At 41.8% G+C, this 20,904-nt stretch overlaps 1 protein-coding gene across 13 annotated transcripts in view; it reads right to left on the bottom strand.

Annotated features, from left to right (window-relative positions):
* Positions 1-20,904, bottom strand: part of KIAA1217 (KIAA1217 ortholog) — a 692,495-nt gene that overhangs the window by 122,041 nt on the left and 549,550 nt on the right. For 12 of the 13 annotated variants that reach the window (XM_056519293.1, XM_056519300.1, XM_056519289.1 and 9 more), the window contains one exon: positions 12,969-13,062. In XM_056519293.1, coding sequence (XP_056375268.1) covers positions 12,969-13,062 — 94 coding nt within the window. Of the gene's footprint in view, positions 1-12,968; positions 13,063-13,522; positions 13,672-20,904 lie in introns of those variants that run through there. The other variant, XM_056519301.1, reaches the window with a different exon arrangement.

Raw genomic sequence — 20,904 nt, 5'->3', positions numbered from 1 at the left:
ATCTGATAGGTGGGGATTTGACTCCCAACTCCCAAAGCCAAACAGCTACATGAAGGAGCCATTCACTGTTCATCGGGAATGAAACTGAACTGCAGTACTAGGCACAACTACATCCAAATATATGGCGCTGTGTCTGGTTCATTTAGAACAGTGGTCTCCAACCTGCGGACCTCCAGATGTTGCAAAACTACAACTCCCAGCATGCCCGGACAGCCAACGGCTGTCCGGGCATGCTGGGAGTTGTAGTTTTGCAACATCTGGAAGTCCGCAGGTTGGAGACCACTGATTTACAAGTTTTCCGGAGGTACCGGGTGTCTGATCAGGACGCTTAATCTGATCAACGACATGTCTATAATTTATATGGGCATCCCATGGGTTTTCATAAGAACTGCATAATGGTTTATTTCTCTAATATAAGGGCAAACTAGATGGACCCTGGGGCTGTATACTGACAACAATCTTCTATGTTTCTTTGTTGACTCTACAGGAAGATTAAAGTGTACCCGTCAGATCCAACAAAAAAAACATTTTTTTTTAAATATATCACTCAGTACTAGAGATGAGCGAACTTACAGTAAATTCGATTCGTCACGAACTTCTCGGCTCGGCAGTTGATGACTTATCCTGCATAAATTAGTTCAGCTTTCAGGTGCTCCGGTGGGCTGGAAAAGGTGGATACAGTCCTAGGAGACTCTTTCCTAGGAATGTATCCACCTTTTACAGCCCACCGGAGCACCTGAAGGCTGAACTAATTTATGCAGAATAAAGTCATCAACTGCCGAGCCGAGAAGTTCGTGACGAATCAAATCACTAAGTTCGCTCATCTCTACTCAGTACCTAATCCTAACCATGTACATGTAATTTTATGTGTCTAGCACCTTTATTTATTTTTTTATTACACTTTTAATTTAGCTCACTAGTCTGAATTCCTCTCAAAGGGAGGGGGTGTGGCCTCACAATGCAGGTCTCCGCCCCCTCCCTCAGTATGCTGTTTGCTCACATCTCCCCTAGCATTAGCAAAACTACAACTCCCAGCTTGTCCTCACTGACAGTAGCGGGACACAAGCTGACAGTGGGAGGATTTTTCCTCCAGCTCTGAGCCCTGCGCTCACAGCTGTCAATCAAGGAAGTGTGTCCATGACATAGGTGATGATGCATGGACATAGCAAGACTAGTATGTGTCCAAGCAGGTGGGGGAGGCAGTTGTTTGACTGGCTTTTTGAGTATGAAATACTGAAAATGTTCTAATGAAAGTAATTGCAAAACCTATTGGTTATACATGCTTTACAACATCTCAAAAGTTTTTGTATCTGACAGTGCCCATTTAATGCTTGATGAGAGATTGTCCACAGTGAACAACCCCTTTAAAGCTACACGAGAATTTTGTTGCCATCTTGTAAAGTTGAGGTGATTGTCTAATGACGTCAATAGACATAGGTTAGGTAACAGCTATGTATGCTGCTGTTCCCTCATCTATTCCCCAAAGTGTCTACACAGATAGAGCTTCACTTTAAAAAAGGTACTTTGGTGGAAGACTTTCATTTTAATTATTTTTTATTTTTTTTGTGCCAGAACTGGTGCCAGAAAATTAAACAGATTTGTAAATTACTTCTATTTAAAAATCTTATTCCTTCCAGTACTTAGCTGCTGTATACTACAGAGGAAGTTAAAGGGGTACTCCGGTGGAAAACTTTCTTTTTAAATGAACTGGTGACAGAAAGTTAAACAGATTTGTAAATTACTTCTAGTTAAAAATCTTAATCCTTTCAGTACTTAGCAGCTAATTTCTTTTTTGTCTTGTCCACAGTGCTCTCTGCTGACACCTCTGTCCATGTCAGGAACTGTCCAGAGCAGCATAGGTTTGCTATGGGGATTTTCTCCTGCTCTGGACAATTCCTGATACGGGCATCAGGTGTCAGCACACAGCACAGTGGACAAGACAAAAAAGAAAATAATTTCCTCTGTAGCATACAGCTGTTAATAAGTACTGGAAGGGTAAAGTTTTTTTTTTATAGAAGTAATTTACAAATCTGTTTAACTTTCTGGCACCAGTTGATTTAAAAAAATAAATAAATAAATAAATTCCACCGGAGTACCCCTTTAAGTGGTTCTTTTCTGTCTGACCACAGTGCTCTCTGCTGACACCTCTGTCCATGTCAGGAACTGTCCAGAGTAGGAGCAAATCCTCATAGCAAACCTATCCTGCTCTGTACAGTTCCTGAAATGGACAGAGGTGTCAGCAGAAAGCACTGTGGTCAGACTGGAAAGAACTACACAAGTTCTTCTGTAGTATACAGCAGCTGATAAGTACTGGAAGGATTAAGATTTTTTTTTTTTTTTTTTTAATAGAAGTAATTTACAAATCTGTTTAACTTTCTGGCACCAGTTGATTTTCAAAAAATTGTTTTCCACCGTTGTACCCCTTTAAGGACCTAAGAGGACTTCATCTTTTGATTTCAGAGTATATTCATATTTGCTTTTTAAGGTGAAAATGTCATCAGGGCTGAGTTGTGGGAATTGTTGTTGCTGTTTATGTAGAAGGGCGTTGGTGTAATCTACGCGAACCAAGAAATACAACAAGTTGTCAGCATGTTCCATGGCATATGGTCAATAACCAGAGAGGTCAAGGATAATATAACCTTGGATTCTTGTAATATTATTATTACACATATCTTGAATACATTGTGGTGTCCCGGTACAGGACCTTGTCCTGTCCCTGTCTAAGTCCCCTCAGTTAGAGTTCCTCCATTCACAGGGCTCTCCTGTAGGGTTTACCCCTTTGCTCATCTCATATAAGTGTATTAGGCATATTGTTAATTATGTATAAAGTTGTGTATATAAAGGTAATATAAATGTATAGGACCGTCCTAGGTTACGTGATTTATTGTATAAAGGTGTACAAAGGTATATCACATGCAATTATCACATGACCTTCCTGGGTCATTTGATAATGGCATGTGATGTACCCAGAGTTCTCTGGGTTCAGGACCTACAGGCTTTTCAACCAATGGGCTGTAGTCCAGTCTCCTTAGTATATCAGGGGCTGTAGTCTCTAAATTCACTCTCTTCTCTCTTGGTTCCTGCACTTCAGCAATACCAATTCAAGCACAATTGCAACTAGGCCAAAGCCTAAAGAACCAGCAGCCACTACAAAAACGTGAGTTACCAAGCTCTATCTACGAATTCCTAGTGACTACTATTCAACTCAAATCCTATAATTAGTTGCACAGTAGCCTGCTTAAATCTCAGGACTACTAGTCCCAGCAAAGCCTGTGAGGAACCTGCATCCCGGTTACCTCAAGAGAAACTGTTTAACTGTAAAGACTGTTGCACCAGAAGTTAAGTAAAAGTTCCAGTTATCTCATAAATCCTGCTGTGGACATTCCGTTTATTATGCTGCCATTTTTGGGCTGGTTGTCGACAGGGCCTTCTATACAAAACAACCGCACCCTGGCATCACGACAATTCAAAGGTTAATACCTCCAGACCCTGCAACACCATTTCCTCACCCAGTCACAGCAACATTATCAAGACAGGCTGGGATACAGCGCAATAGCTTATTTTTTTTTTAAACATGTGCATTAAAATGAAACTTGAAAAATATTTATACACACACACATATATATATATATATATATATATATATATATATATATATATATATATATATATATATATATATATTGCTATGTAAGCATTCCCGGAAAGTTTTGTCAGCTGTGGTTAGGAAGCTGCTCAATGGAGCTTGTATATCATCATGAAAGTCTATCCCACATCCGCATACATCGTGAGGGATCAATACATCCTTGACCTGATCTGAATAATCTGTCGCACCTTATAATGTTCTACACTAAGGTACTGCTGTTGGCTGTCGGGCATGCTGGGAGTTTTGCAACATCTGGAGGGCCACAGTTTGAGACCACTGCTTTAGGTGAAGAGTAGTGTTGAGCGGCATAGGCCATATTCGAATTCGCGAATGTTCGCGAATATATGGACGAATATTCGTCATATTCGCGAATATTCGCATATTCGTAATAGTCTTGTTTTATTTTCGCATTTGCGAATATTCGCGCATGCGAAGATTTACATATACGAAAATTTGTATATACAAAAATTAACATATGCGAAAATTAGCATATGCAGATTTTCGCATATGCGAAAATTCGCACACCAGTCTCACACAGTAGTATTAGAGCCTTCTTACACCACATAAGCTGGAAGCAGAGAGGGATGATCACTGTGATGTGTACTGTGAAAAAAATATATATATAAAAAAAAACAAAAAAAACGAATATTCGTAATTACGAATATATAGCGCTATATTCGCGAATATTTGCGAATTCGCGAATATGCGATATTTGCGAATAAAATTCGAATTGCGAATATTCGCGAGCAACACTAGTGAAGAGGAGGAAGTCTTTGCAGGCACAAGTTGAAGTTATCCCCTATAATGGTGTCTTATTTCGGTATGGCATTTAATTCCCTTTGTTTTCCATGACCCATTGGTTGCTACCCCCTTCAGCAGGGCTGGCCCTACCATGGGACCATTGGTCCCAGGCGGCACTTTTTTTTGTGCCTCTTAGTTTCATGGTAGGGCCGGCCCTGCTGCTGCTCACAGTTCTAAAGCGGCCGCGGAGTATAATGGCACAGCAGGCACTTTAGACAGTGAGTCTGCGGCCGGCCGACTCGGGTCTGACGAGGCTGCAGACCAGCTCAGGAGGACGTCAGTAACGTCACTCGTCAGGCCGCCAGCAGAGAGGAGAAGCGCTGCGCAGGCCAGGTAAGTGTGTCTGTGGTTGTGTCAGGGGTGGGCGGGTGGTGCTATGCTACCTAATTTGGTAAAACTATGCTACCTAATGTGGGTAATCTATGCTGCCTAATGTGGGGAAACTATGCTGCCTAATGTGGGGAAACTATGCTGCCTAATGTGGGGAAACTATGCTGCCTAATGTGGGGAAACTGCAACCTACCTAATGTGGGGAAACTGCAACCTACCTAATGTGGGGAAACTGCAACCTACCTAATGTGGGGAATCTGCAACCTACCTAATGTGGGGAATCTATGCTACCTACCTAATGTGGGAAATCTATGCTACCTAATGTGGGGAATCTATGCTACCTAATGTGGGGAATCTATGCTACCTAATGTGGGGAATCTATGCTACCTAATGTGGGGAATCTATGCTACCTAATGATGGGAATCTATGCTACCTAATGTGGGGAATCTATGCTACCTAATATGGGGAATCTATGCTACCTAATGTGGGGAATCTCTGCTACCTAAATAGTATTTTACTCTTGGACTCAGGCAGCATAATGTCTTGGGCCTGCCCTGCCCACCAATTATTTGCTGACAGTGCAGGTCCCTGGAGAGAGGAGTACTTCACCGTTCCTTACCAATAAAGAAAGGAATGGGACCTGTCCTCGGGTTGTGCGTGGATTGCAGCTCAGTGGAAAATGGAGGAAAAATATAACACTTAACGTTTACTTAGGCCGGAGGCCGGAATGTGGATTTCCTTGGCAGATGTTTCTGTCACGTGTACAATGCAACAGAATCCCAATCCCAGAATCCCCAAAAAAATTCTGTTTGGAAATTCTGTTGTGTGAACATGGCCTTAGTGCGAATCAAGGGTTGCACAACACTAAGTCTATGTGGGATTCTGCTGTGCGCGCTGCAGAATTTGTGTGCCAGATGTTTTCCGATTTCCACGTCCGCAAAAAGAATGAACCTGTTAATTCTTTCGGCGGACTCCGCACAGACATTCTGACATGTGAACCATAGCCTAATAGTACTACGGTTATCATTATTTACTGAATCCTACCTATATTCTGAGCAAATAAACTGCAGCACTTTAAAGGGGTTATCCAGGAAAAAAACTTTTTTTTGTATATCAATTGGCTCCAGAAAGTTAAACAGATTTGCAAATTACAGCTATTAAAATATCTTAATCCTTTCAGTACTTACGAGCTACTGAAGTTGAGTTGTTCTTTTCTGTCTAGGTGCTCTCTGATGAAACGTGTCTCGGGAACTGTCCAGAGTAGATGCAAATCCCCATAGCAAACCTATTCTACTCTGTGCAGTTCCCGAGACAGACAGAGATGTCAGCAGAGAGCCTATTAGACAGAAATCTCAACTCAACTTCAGCAGCTGATAATTATTGGAAGGATTAAAGGGGTACTCCGGTGGAAAACTTTTTTTTTTTTTAAATCAACTGGTGCCAGAAAGTTAAACAGATTTGTAAATTACTTCTATTAAATTACTTTCCAGTACTTATTAGCTACTGAATACTACAGAGGACTTTCTTGTCTTTTTCTGGAACACAGTGCTCTCTGCTGACATCACGAGCACAGTGCTCTCTGCTGACACCTCTGTCCATTTTAGGAACTGTCCAGAGCAGCATATGTTTTCTATGGGGATTTTCTCCTACTCTGGACAATTCCTAAAATGGACAGAGATGCCAGCAGAGAGCACTGTGCTCGTGATGTCAGCAGAGAGCTCTGTGTTCCAAAAAGAAAATCATTTCTTCCGTAGTATTCAGCAGCTGATAAGTACTGTAAGGATTAAGATTTTTTTTAATAGAAGTCATTTACAAATTTGTTTAACTTACTGGAGCCAGTTGAGATATTATATATATATATATATATATATATATATATATATATATATATATATATATATATATATATATATATATACACTCATTTTTTTCCTGGAATACCCCTTTAAAAAAAGCACAAAAAAATGTAAACATAAAAAAAATAATAATTTCATCCATCAAAGCCACCAGCACCTTTTTCACGCCACTACCTAAATATATTTTCCCACTACGCCTCTGCCTGAATTCGCGGTGATGGACACGCCGCTCTGATACAACATACTGGAATGGCTTCAAGTAAAGCAGAAAAGAGTTTGCAATTAAATGTATTATTTCAAAGAGCCTCTGCTTGGTTCCAAAAGGTGTTTCATCTTCCACATGACAAGTGGCTTTCGCACCAGGCCTGCTGAGCATGTGCGACGTGCGAAGGCTTCTCGCAGACTTTAAACACACACACAACCCCCCCCACCCCAAACCTTCGGTAACTCAACAGAAGTAGAAAAATAATGTTTTTAAGCTTAGCATGGACGGCATACCCCAGCGCTACCGACAAGCGGCCCTCTGTTCTCCTCTCATGGGGCTTCTATTGTTATAGAGAAGAGCGTTTATTTGCAGACGGCAAAGTGGTTCTAATGAAGACATCCATTGTCCTAAAGCCCCTACTAGAGATGAGCGAACTTACAGTAAATTCGATTCGTCACAAACTTCTCGGCTCGGCAGTTGATTACTTATCCTGCATAAATTAGTTCAGCCTTCAGGTGCTCCGGTGGGCTGGAAAAGGCGGATACAGTCCTAGGAAAGAGTCTCCAAGGACTGTATCCACCTTTTCCAGCCCACGGGAGCACCTGAAAGCTGAACTAATTTATGCAGGAAAAGTCATCAACTGCCGAGCCGAGAAGTTCGTGACGAACCAAATATACTGTAAATTCGCTCATCTCTAGCACCTACCATAAAATGCTACAACAGAGTGCTGTATACAATGAGCGATCACCGTGGTGTATTTGTATATGCTATCAGGCTAGAACAGTGTTTCCTATCCAGGGTGCCTCCAGCTGTTGCAAAACTACAACTCCCAGCATGCTGGGAGTTGTAGTTTTGCCACAGCTGGAGGCGCCCTGGTTGGGAAACACTGGACTTGAAGGCACTGATCTTCAACCTGTGACTCTTTGGCTGTTGCTGGACCACAACTTCTAGGCATGCTGAGAGTTGTTGTTGTTCTTTTTCTTTTTTATTTAAATGACATTTTTTATTCATAATTAATAATAATAATTATAATAATAATAATAATAATAATAATAATAAATATTAAATAATAATAATTAGTAGTATTAATATAATAATCATTTTTTTGTCAACTTCTAGACATGCTGAGAGTTGTTGTTTCTTTTCTTTTTTATTTAAATTACATAAGTTTTAATTAACACTTAATTAATTATAATAACATTTTTATTATTAATATTTTATTATTATTATTATTATTATTATTATTATAATTTTATTATTATTTTTATTATTTTATTATTTTTATTTTTATTTTTATTATTATTATTATTATTATTATATAATAATAATTATTAGTGTATGTCCGGGCATACTGGGAGTTGTAGTTTTGCAACAGCTGGAGGCACACTGGTTTGGAAACCCTGCAACAGATGTAGGCATACTGGGAGTCGTAGTTTTGCAACAGCTGGAGGCACCCTGGTTGGGGAACACTGGTATACACCAACAATAGTAGATCAACATGCTTATTTTGCAGGGCTGCTTCTATTATATATTATATACTATTATATACTCTTTGTCATATTACAAAGAGCAGGATAATATACACGACCTTCCTCTGTATAGAAGAAACCCAACCCTAGTCGATCAGGTAAAAACTTTCCTATGTTTTTACACAACATGGCGAGGGCCACGCGTTGCAATGTGTCCGTGCGGTGACATCACTCGTTGCGTGTACAGCAGCACAGGGAACACATGAATCAGCAGAGCTAATAACAGTGTGGAAGGAGTGTTTATCTAGAGATGGGGGTGGGGGGCATGCGGAACAGGTGCCATGACCTGAGCTGATTTAAAGGGACAGAGATGCCTAATGGCCAAAAATTCTTCAGCGATATTTATACAAATTTCTACTTAAAGGGGTACTCCCCTGGAAAACATTTTTTTTTATTTTTTCACATCAACTGGTGCCAGAAAGTTAAACAGATTTGTAAATTACTTCTATTAAAAAAATTTAATCCTCCCAGTACTTATCAGTTGCTGTATGCTCCAGAGGAAGTTCTTTTATTTTTGAATTTCCTTTCCAGTCTGATCACAAGTGCTCTCTGCTGACACCTCTGTCCATATCAGGAACTGTCCAGAGCCGGATAGGTTTGCTATGGGGATTTGCTCCTGCTCCGGACAGTTCCTAAAATGGACAGAGGTGTCAGCAGAGAGCACTGTGGTCAGACAGGAAGGAAAATAAAAAGAAAAGAACTTCCTGTGGATCAAACAGCAGCTAATAAGTACTGAAAGGATTAAGATTTTTTAATAGAAGTGACTCACAAATCTGTAACTTTCTGGCACCAGTAGATTTAAAAAAAAAAAAAAATGTTTTCCAGTGGAGTACCCCTTTAAAGGCGTACTCGGGTGGAAAACTTTTTTTTTTAATTTATTTATTTTTTTAAATCAACTGGTGCCAGAAAGTTAAACAGATATGTAAATTACTTCTATTAAAAAAAAAAAAAATCTTCACCCTTCCAGTACTTATTAGCTGCCGAATACTACAGAGTAAATTATTTTCTTGACATCTCTGTCCATTTTAAGAACTGTCCAGAGTAGGAGAAAATCCCCAAAGAAAACATATGCTGCTCTGGACAGTTCCTAAAATGGACAGAGATGTCAGCAGAGAGCACTGTGTTCCAAAAAGAAAAGAATTTCCTCCGTAGTATTCAGCAGCTAATAAGTACTGGAAGGATTAAGATTTTTTTAATAGAAGTAATTTACAAATCTGTTTAACTTTCTGGCACCAGTTGATTTAAAAAAAAAAAAAAAGAAAGTGGAGTGGAGTACCCCTTTAAAGACTAGTCACCAACCATGTTCCTAGAATAGAAGGTTGACTATAAATAACTTCTAACTATCCTGACTGTGACTTCCAAGTTTTCGTTGTTGTATATGATTCATAGATCGACACCTTCAAAAACATGACTAACCTCTTATTTTATATGACTGTCACTTTTTATTTCTGTACTGTACATTGGTGGCAGCATGCGTGCCACCCAGCTTTCCCAAAGAGCTTTACCAGACAGACATTCTCTTCAGGAGGCTGGAAAAGCTGGGTGGCAGGCAGTACACGGTGCAGGGCTCACGGTACTCCTCCATAAAATGTCATAAGTCTGATAATGTCCATGTTTTACACTGGAAAGAGTCACACAAATCAGTATCGGGAATTGTCATCGTACTTTAATTCGGCTGTATATACAGAGGTCCCTCAAGTTACAATATTAATTGGTTCTGGGACGACCATTGTATGTTGAAACCATTGTATGTTGAGACCAGAACTCTATGGAAACCTGGTAATTGGTTCTAAAGGCACCAAAATGTCATCCAAAAAAATTGGAAAATGTGAGAATTAAAGAAAAATAAGTGGATGACTAATATAGATAAAGCAAATCCTTATATATAAAAGTAATAAAGATCTGCTGGGAGCTGTAATCACTGTCTATGTCCGTGTTTCCCAAGCAGGGAGCCTCCAGCTGTTGCAAAACTACAACTCCCAGCATGCCCGGACAGCCAAAGGCTATCCGGGCATGCTGGGAATTGTAGTTTTGCAACAGCTGGGGGCACCCTGCTTGGGAAGCACTGGTTTATGTAGAGGACAGGAGCTTCTTCGGGGTCCTGTACAGTACACGCAGTACTGTAACATGGAGTAAAGTAACATGGAGCCGCTCTCACCTGGTGTCCAATGAGCAGGTAACCCTGGTACAGGTAAAGAGTACAGAACATGTAATACCTTCCTGTACAGTAGGAGGCGCTACCAGACACCAGTCAGTGCATACACTTCAGTAATACAGGGGTTTTACCAGTGAATGCCCATTCTGATTGGTCAGTTCCTCCGGCCATTGACACGTTTCACATATCTGGACTGTCCATAACATTGTATGTTGAGTCTGGTTTCAACTTACAATGGTCCAGAAAAGACCATTGTATGTTGAAATTATTGTATGTTGAGGCCATTGTAAGTTGAGGGATCACTGTACATCATAGGCAAGCAATACAAAGTGACTAAACCTGCACCAAGAAACATCAAGTTCTCTTTTGGAAATGAATTTTTAATGGCAACTCCTGATTTCATCACATTAATCCAGGGTTTCCCAACCAGAGTGCCTCCAGCTGTTGCAAAACTACAACTCCCAGCATGCCCGGACAGCCGTTGGCTGTCCGGGCATGCTGGGAGTTGTAGTTTTGCAACAGCTGGAGGCACCCTGGTTGGGAAACACTGCAATAATCCCTCATCTAACCAAAAATATATTTAATTCCACACAATGGTATGTACACAACATCCGGGTAAATTATAGTCAGTTATGGCATTCACACAACCATAGCCTTATACTTTTGGCCATAAAGAGTTAAACACCTGTCCTCAGGTTGTGTGGGGTATTGCAACTTGGCTTCATTCAGTTCAATGGATCTGAGCTGCAATACCACACACAACCTCAGGACAAAAGTGGCGCTGCTTTTGGAAAAATAAAATAAAAAAAGGCCACTATATTTTTGTAATACTGGAAAAAGTTAAAGTCATTTAACAGATATAACAGCAATATAGGAAGAATAGATGTTTCACATTCATAACATTTGGAGGAACACTGATTGGAAAAGACTAAGATAAAGTGATGCCAAACTAACTTCACTCACTCCTATGCATGTAAGTGCTTCCCGAGTCCTCAAAAATGTACATATATGAACAAGAAGTCCAGAAATATCCATTCCTCCATTATCATTGCCATAAGAGTCGTTGATAATAATCAGCTATTGGCGCCCTGGTTGGAAAATACTGAGTTAAAGGGGTACTCCGCTGGAAAACATTTTCTTTAAAATCAACTGGTGCCAGAAAAATAAAATAAACAGATTTGTAAATTACTTTTATTAAAAAAAAAATCTTAATCCTTCCAGTACTTATCAGCTGCTGTATACTACAGAGAACGTTTTTTTTATTTTTTATTTTTCTGCCTGACCACAGTGCTCTCTGCTGACACCTTTGTCCATCTTAGAAACTGTCCAGAGAAGAAGCTAATCCCCATAGCAAACCTCTCCTGCTCTGGACAGTTTCTGACATGGACAGAGGTGTCAGCAGAGAGCACTGTGGTCAGACTGGAAAGGAAATTCAAAAAGAAAAGAACTTCCTCTGTAGTATACAGCAGATGATAAGTACTGGAAGGATTAAGATTTTTTTTTATAGAAGTACTTTACAAATCGGTAACTTTCTGGCATCAGTTGATTTAAAAGAAAATGTATTTTCCAGTGGAGTACCCCTTTAAAGGGATACTAAACTAACCTCACTCAAAAATGGACATATATGAACAAGTAGTCCAGAAATATGACTGCCCCCATTATTGATAAAGAGCCATTGATAATACTCATAGAAACACTAATTATATATATATATCCCATAGGGCTATCTGTAGGTAAAGGGAAACACTGCTTTAATTACATTAAAGGGGTATTCCAGTGAAAAAAAAAAATTTTCATATCAGCTGGCTCCAGAAAGTTATACAGATTTGTAACTTACTCCTATTAAAAAAATCTTAATCCTACCAGTACTTATCAGCTGCTGAAGTCGAGTTGTTCTTTTCTATCTGACCACAGTGCTCTCTGCTGACACCTCTGTCCATGTCAGGAACTATCCAGAGCAGGAAAGGTTTGCTATGGGAATTTGCTCCTACTCTGGACAGTTCCTGACATGGACAGAGGTGTCAGCAGAGAGCACTGTTGTCAGACAGAAAAGAACAACTCAACTTCAACAGCTGATAAGTACTGGTAGGATTAAGATTTAGTAATAGAAGTCATTTACTTTGTGGAGCCAGTTGATATGAAAAAAAATAGTTTTTCACTGGAATACCCCTTTAACCTATAGGTAATTTTCTATATACAGGAGTAGTTTTCAACTAGTTGCCCAACTACAACTTCACCATGCCCGGATAGCCAACAGCTATACGGGCATACTGGGAATGGTAGTTTTGCAACAGCTGGAGGTCCACAGTTTCGAGACCACCGATCTACAGTATTCTAGTATTAGTAGTAGTATCTATGAGTATTATCACTGACCCATATATGAAGAACCTGTAGCACAGTAGATACTGTCCTTACTGTTATTAGGTAACAATAAGGAGGCACTTACCCTTACGTCTCCATTGACCGCACTGGGAGTGTGGTTGAACGCTTGAGCCGGGTCCTTATTGTAAACCTTCAGGAAGGATCGGTCTTGAATATTCCTGGAAACATAAACAGGGATATCTGTTGCAGATGACCAAGGATTTAGACTGTGACCCTTTCACATTTAACCTCATGATTTTCCAATGGAGAAGACCATGGACGGAGACATTAACGTAGATGAGGACCCCCCCCAAGAAACCTGTAGCCCTTCGACTGTACGAGAACCCCTGTTCTACCCAAATATCTCCACACCCTGTGTAACTCAGGTGGTGCCAGGCGTAAAGACTGTAATGTGACTAAGAGCAAAACCCAGGAAGAGAAGTAGAAGCGAAAAGCATTTAACCATAAACTCAACCCAAGCCGGGTTAATATTTACAAAAATCTCTCGGCCCATAGAAAGCAAACAGGAGAGACACCTAAGAACTTATCTGCGCAACGCACGGCAAGAAGAAACACAAGCCGGCCATTGTTCTGCACCTAATGTAAAGTACGACCGGGGTCTGCACAAACCAAACTCACATGGAAGCCCCCTCTATCTCCTTCTTGCGTTACAGCTTCCAGACATCCTGCGGTAACTCGCCGGCACAACTAACTTCGACTGCTGCACAACAATTGGAAGGATTTTTTTTCCAGGGTTAAAAAAAAATAATAATTTAATCACCTAAAAAAAAAAAAAAAAAAAAAAAAAGGGACAAAGAAATAAAAAAGAAAAATAAAGCAATCTATCGCTTCTCTTCAGACGCCTTCAGGAAAGACATTCCTTCCCAGATACGAGCCAGTGAATAAGGACGCTTTGTAAATGAGGGCGGAATTCCATTGCTCCAGGTGCAGAAACAGGGTTTGGTGGGTTGAGCTTAACCAAGGAGATTATGTTCAAGGGAAGGCGGAAAAAAAAAGAGAAGGAAGAAGAATGTTTTGGGCTGGTCTTATTTTTAGTGCTTTTTAAAGGGAGAGTTTCCAGATTTAGAATGGAAAGAAATGCTGTCCTTGCCAGTGTTATCAGCTAGTAGTCAGATACAATGTGGCATCCTATAAGACCCGGCTAGGATTAGATGGAGTTAGGAGACGAGATAAATAAGAGCAGGAAGATTGACAGAATCTTTTTCCTTAAAGGGGTACTCCGGCCCTAATACATCTTATCTCCTATCCAAAGGATAGGGGATAAGATGTATGATCGCGGGGGTCCTGCCGCGGGGGACCCCTGCAATCTGTCATTGCGCACCCACCGTTGTGAGCTCTCCGCAGCGCTGGAGGCTCCAAGTGTGTAACGTGACGGGGACGGAGTATTGTGACGTCGCGATTCAGCCCCCGTGTGACGTCACACTCCGCCCCCTCAATTCAAGTCTATGGGAGGGGGCGTGATGGTCACAGGGACGGAGTACCTGATGTCACGATTCCGCCTCCGCATGACGTCACACTCCACCCCCTCAATCCAAGTATATGGGAGGGGGCATGACGGCCACAAGGAGGGAGTACGTGATCATGATTCCGCCCCTGTGTGATGTCACTCTCCTCCCCCTCAACCTCAAGTCTATGGGAGGGGGCGTGACGGCCACAGGGACGGAGTACGTGATCATGATTCCGCCCCTGTGTGATGTCACGCTCCACCCCCTCAATTCAAGTCTATGGGAGGGGGCGTGACGGCCACAAGGACGGAGTACGTGATCATGATTCCGCCCCTGTGTGACGTCACGCTCCTCCCCCTCAACCTCAAGTCTATGGGAGGGGGCGTGACAGCCACAGGGACGGAGTACGTGATCATGATTCCGCCCCTGTGTGATGTCACGCTCCACCCCCTCAATTCAAGTCTATGGGAGGGGGCGTGACGGCCACAGGGACGGAGTACGTGATCATGATTCCGCCCCCGTGTGACGTAACGCTCCACCCCCTCAATTCAATTCTATGGGAGGGGGTGTGATGGCCACAGGGACGGAGCATCGTGACATCACGATTCCGCCCCCGTGTGACGTAACGCTCCGCCACCTCAATTTAAGTCTATGGGAGGGGGCGTGATGGTCGCGGGGACGGAGTACCTGATGTCACGATTCCGTCCCCGTGTGACGTCACGCTCCACCCCCTCAATTCAAATCTATGGGAGGGGGCATGACGGCCACGGGGACGGAGTACGTGATCATGATTCCGCCCCCGTGTGACGTCGCGCTCCACCCCCTCAATTCAAATCTATGGGAGGGGGCATGACGGCCACGGGGACGGAGTACGTGATCATGATTCCGCCCCCGTGTGACATCACGCTCCACCCCCTCAATTCAAGTCTATGCGAGGGGGCCGTCACGCCCCCTCCCATAGACGTGAATTGAGGGGGCGGAGCGTGACATCACATCGGGGCGGAATCATGATGCCACGATACTCCGTCCCCGTGGTCATCACGCTACACACCAGGAACCTCCAGCGCTGCGGAGAGCTCACAACGGTGGGTGCGTAATTACAGATTATGGGGATGCCCAGCGGCGGGACCCCGCGATCATACATCTTATCTCCTATCCTTTGGATAGGGGATAAGATGTATTAGGGCCAGAGTACCCCTTTAAAATGTCGCAGTAGTTCGGAGTACACGTATTAATCCAGTCATGCGGATGCAAAATCATAGAATGTTGCTGAATCTTGTGATACCTTTTTTATTGAACTAACAGAATTTTGTAGAAAGAGGTTTTCGGGAATCCTCCAGAAAGCTTGTCTAATAAAAAGGTATTATAAGATTTAGGAACATTCTATAATTTTGCACCTAAAGATGTCGGGAGACATGCTATAAAGAGTTACTATCAAAAAATGATTGACAGGCAGAGAAATCTTGGCGCTCCAATTGGAGATATTTGTAAACTTTATTAGCATTCTACTAATTAGAGAGATTGATAACGTTTCCATCAGAATGACCTTCATCAGATAGCGAGATGGCTGTGGAGGTCAAATGAATAATGGAGTATAGGCCTCCTGTTGCGCAAAGAGGGTCATGGTAATGCTTGGTGGGGTCAGACTCCGAGTATGGGTCAGGAAGGAAGAGCTCATGTCAAAAAGACGTAAAAAATTTGGATCAGTCTGAGTCTGGGAGCTGAAAAACCCATGAACATTACCATTACTCTCCATGCACAATGACAAGCTGATATCTTCTGACCTCCACAGTGACCTGACTATCTCATGAAGGTCATTCTGAAGGTTATGAATCCTTATTGAGTTTACATGGTAAGAAAGAGCTCTTGTCATGGAGACATGTAATCAATTTTGCTTAGTTGGAGTCTGGGAGTTCAGATCCCCAGTGATCTCTACAATAAGCCTGGAGAAGAGCACTGCTGAGTGCTTCTCTCCCCACTTGTAGCTTTCGGCACCTCACTGCAGGAGACGGATTCAATAGTAGATCTATGGACCCATCTTCTGCATTGGGACAAGGATAGGGAGAGAGACGACTAGCCACGTGCTTTTCCTGGCTCATTCTACCGATTGGTCGGGGTCTGAACACCTAGACCGCAACTGAGCAAAACCTGTGACGTGTCTATTGGAAGTTATGTCTCTATAATAGTAATGCTTCTGCTTCTTCATTTTATAATGCTGTTTTTTTTGGGGGTGGGGGGGGGTGGGGTGGGGGGACTACAATTTTGAATGTGTTTCTTTAAGTCCAATGCATAAGCAGATCCAGTAGGAAGAGGAAGTATTTCTTTCATTATATTTTTTGTAATAAGTTCTTACTTTAGAATTCTCATTGCTTTAAAGTCCATTTCTGGAAGCTAAAAATGTAGCATTATTCCACAAAACGCACAGATGTGAAACATTACTTAGACTATATGTGGCCCACACAGTCCCCTATTCAGCTGTATGATGCTCTGGTGGATGCTGCAAATGGGAAATATTCTCTCTCAGAAGGTACAAGACGTCCCCACACACCTCTATTTAAGGGGAACTCTGGTGGAAAACAATTTTATTTAAATCAACTGGTACCAGAAAGTTAAAGGGGATATCCAGGAAAAAAACTATATATATATATATATATATATATATATATATATATATATATATATATATATATATATATATAAATATATAAATATATATATATATATATATATATATATATATATATATATATGTATATTAACTGGCTGCAGAAAGTTAAACAGATTTGTAAATTACTTCTATTAAAAAATCTTAATCCTTCCAATAATTATCAGCTGCTGAAGTTGAGTTGTTCTTTTCTGACTGGCAACAGTGCTCTCTGCTGACATCTCTGCTTATCTTGGGAACTGCATGGGAGTAGAAGAGGTTTGCTATGTGGTTTTGTTTCTACTCTAGACAGTTCCCGAGACACATGTCATCAGAGAGCACTTAGACAGAAAAGAATAACTTAACTTCAGCAGCTCATAAGTACTGAAAGGATTAAAACATTTTAATTGAAGTAATTTACAAATCTGTTTAACTTTCTGGAGCCAGTTGATTATAAAAAAAAAAACCTTTAAACAGGATAACCCCTTTAAACAGATTTGTAAATTACTTCTATAAAAACATTTTATCCTTCCAGTACTTATCAGCTGCTGTATGCTCTAGAGGATGTTGTGTAGTTCTTTCCAGTCTGACTACAGTGCTCTCTTCTGACACCTCTGTCCATGTCAGAAACTGTCCAGAGCAGAAGCAAATCCCCATGGCAAACCTTTTCTGCTCTGGACAGTTCCTGACATGGACAGAGGGGTCAGCAGAGAACACTGTGGTCAGACTGGAAAGAACTACACAACTTCCTCTGGAGCATACAGCAGCTGATAAGTACTGGAAGGATTAAGATTTTTTAATAGACGTAATTTACAAATCTGTTCAACTTTCTGGCACCAGTTGATTTAAATAAAATTGTTTTCCGCCGGGGTACCCCTTTAATGCTTTGTGAGACCTCATTAATCATGCAAGGGCAAAACCATGTGCAAAGTGCGGGTACAGTGACATGCGGTCTCTGTGGCTCCATATTACAGAGTTGCCCTATGAAGCCTTTGTACATCACAGTATAGCAAATATTTCAGGCCCCGGAAGCAATGCTTTGAGATTTGTAAAGAAGGACTCCTCCTTTGCTGTATCTCTCCTATCTATCACCCTTCCACTTTACCTCACGGTCTTCCTGCTTTAACCCCTTAAGGACCGAGGTCATTTTGGCCTTAAGGACCAGAGCATTTTTTGCACATCTGACCACTGTCACTTTAAGCATTAATAACTCACGGATACTTTTACTTATGAATTTGATTCGGAGATTGTTTTTTCGTGACATATTCTTCTTTATCATAGTGGTAAATTTTCGTTGATACTTGCGTCATTTCTTGGTGAAAAATTACAAAATTTCATGTAAAATTTGAAAATGTAGCATTTTTCTAACTTTGAAGCTTTCTGCTTGTGAGGAAAATAGACATTCCAAAGACAGCATACCCAGACAGCCGAAGGGCATGCTGGGAGTTGTAGTTTTGCAACAACTGGAGGAGAACAGATTGGGGACCACTTTGTAGTGGTCTCCAAACTGTGGCTCTCCAGATGTTGCAAAACTTCAAATCCAAGCATGCCCAGACTGCCCAGGCATGCTGGGAGTTGTAGTTTTGCAACATCTGTAAGAGCACAGATTGGAGACCACTGCACAGAGGTCTCCAAACTGTGGTCCTCCAGATGTTGCAAAACTACAACTCCCAGCATGCCCAGACAGCCAAAGCCTGTCTGGACATGCTGGGAGTTGTAGTTTTGAAACTCCTAGAAGCAGCAGCGAAGATCAGTGATGATCTTCACTGCTGTCTCTGATGCCGCCGCCTCCTCCACTTGCCTGAAGCCTCCACGTGTGCCTGCCGCCGGTCCCCGGTCCCCACTGCCACACCGGTCTCCCCGCAGGTATGTGCTGCGGATCCCCCGCAGCTCTCGGGGTCCTCTTCACCCGCCCTGCCCAACGTCTAGGGGAGGGCAGAGCGGGGGATCTGAACTTTCACCCCGCGTCAGCTGAGACACTGTGATTGGTCCACAGGGACCATTCACAGATGGTCCTGGGGGGCTAGCAGAAGTTGTCCCCCACTGGTAACAGCGGGACTTCTGCCAGTTAACCCGTGCGATGCCGCGCATCGCCAGGTTAACTGAATGACGTCTATAGATGTCAGAATGCGGGAAGGACCTGTGCAATCCGACGTCTATAGGGGTTAAAGGGGTATTCCAGGATTTTTTATTTTTTTTATTTGACTATGCTACAGGGGCTGTAAAATTAGTGTAGTCCATAATATAGTGTCTGTACCTGTGTGTGACGGTTTTCTCACAATTCTTCTGTGATTTTCACCCCAATATTTATTTTTAACAGCATACAAAATGACTGTTGTCTCAGATTTTTCCCAGGTTGCAATGCGGCCGAGACCTGACTCACTAGTCAGCTGATGACAGGGTGCCTGTCTGCTTCAATGGGTGGAGGGATCGCTTGGTGGGAGAGAGATCAATCTGCAACTAATGCAACAGCTGGAGGCACCCTGATTGAAAACCACAGGTCTTTTGAATGGATGCAGCTCATTTATGTTTCAATGGGTGGGGTGGCTGATGTGTGGGAGGGAGGAAAATGGAATTATGGGATTTGTAGTCAAAGAAGAAAACTCAGACAGGAAATACAAGTTCACAAAAAGCTACAAAAAGCTAGCCACAGTGCTATGGTAATCTCACAACATAGCCATTTAGCCCCAATACAAGCGCAGATCCTTCCTAAGCATGTCCATTACTGTCTGCCAGGTACGTACTAAAATCATCTTATGGTGGAGAACCCCTTTAAATCCATGCTGTCTTAGAGAATAGCTTTTATACATAGGACATTTACTGGGATTCACAATACACAGCAATGTATTAGGAAGATATTCTCAATGCTTTGAGATTTGAAGGAAAGATCCTTCTTGTGCCGCATCTCACTCCCTCTCTATGTCGGTATCTCTATGATTCACCCAGTTCAATGTTGTCTCACAGAGTAGCACATATATCCATAGGGTATTCACTGGGAGTCATGCCTAGGGTTGCCACCTGGTCGGTATTTTACTGGCACAGCCAATATTTTGGCCCCCCTGATGGTATTTTTTATATAAAAAATACCGGCCATGCAATGCCAGCCAATCCTCCGACTCCCGGAATGTTGCACCATTTCCTATACCAGTGTTTCTCAACAAGAGCGCCTCCAGATGTTGGAAAACTACAACTCCCAGTATGCCCGGACAGCCAACGGACACGCAACGTTATACGTGCAATTGGCGGTACAGCGGGGGACGTGTCCCCAAACTAGGTATGTCTAAAAAGTGTGTCACCAACATGAAAAGTTTAAAAAGCTCTGGTTTACGAGATGATAAATTTGTAAAACAGCCCATTTTTATGCAGTCAATACAAAATCTCCACAATAAAGGGGTATTCCACTGGAAAAAAACATTTTTTAATCAACCAGTGCCAGAAAGTTAAACAGATTTGTAAATAATTTCTATTTAAAAATCTTAATCCTTCCAGTACTTATCAGCTGCTATTATGCTCCACAGGAAGTTCTTTTCTGTTTGAAATTCCTTTTTTGCCTGACCACAGTGCTCTCTGCTGACACCTCTGTTCATTTTAGGAACTGTCCAGAGCAGGATAGGTTTTCTATGGGGATTTGCTCCTGCACTGGACAGTTCCTAAAATAGACAGAGGTGTCAGCAGGGAGCAATGTGGTCAGGCAGAAAGGAAAGTAAAAAAAAAAAGAACTTCCTGTGGATCATAACAGCAGCTGATAAGTACTGGAAGGATTAAGATTTATTTAATAGAAGTCATTTACAAATTTCAAAAGAAAGAGGGAGTGCACTCAAGGAGCCCACAGAAGCATAGTAAAACTAAGAGACTATACACACCATAAAAATAGTAATAAACCGTAATATACGTACACGACCACAGTGGGA

The sequence above is a fragment of the Hyla sarda genome, chromosome 5 (assembly GCF_029499605.1).
Source record: "Hyla sarda isolate aHylSar1 chromosome 5, aHylSar1.hap1, whole genome shotgun sequence".
Classification (NCBI taxonomy): Eukaryota; Metazoa; Chordata; class Amphibia; order Anura; family Hylidae; genus Hyla; species Hyla sarda.
The sequence above is the reverse complement of the archived record's forward strand: the minus strand, read 5'-3'. Positions and strand labels throughout refer to the sequence as shown.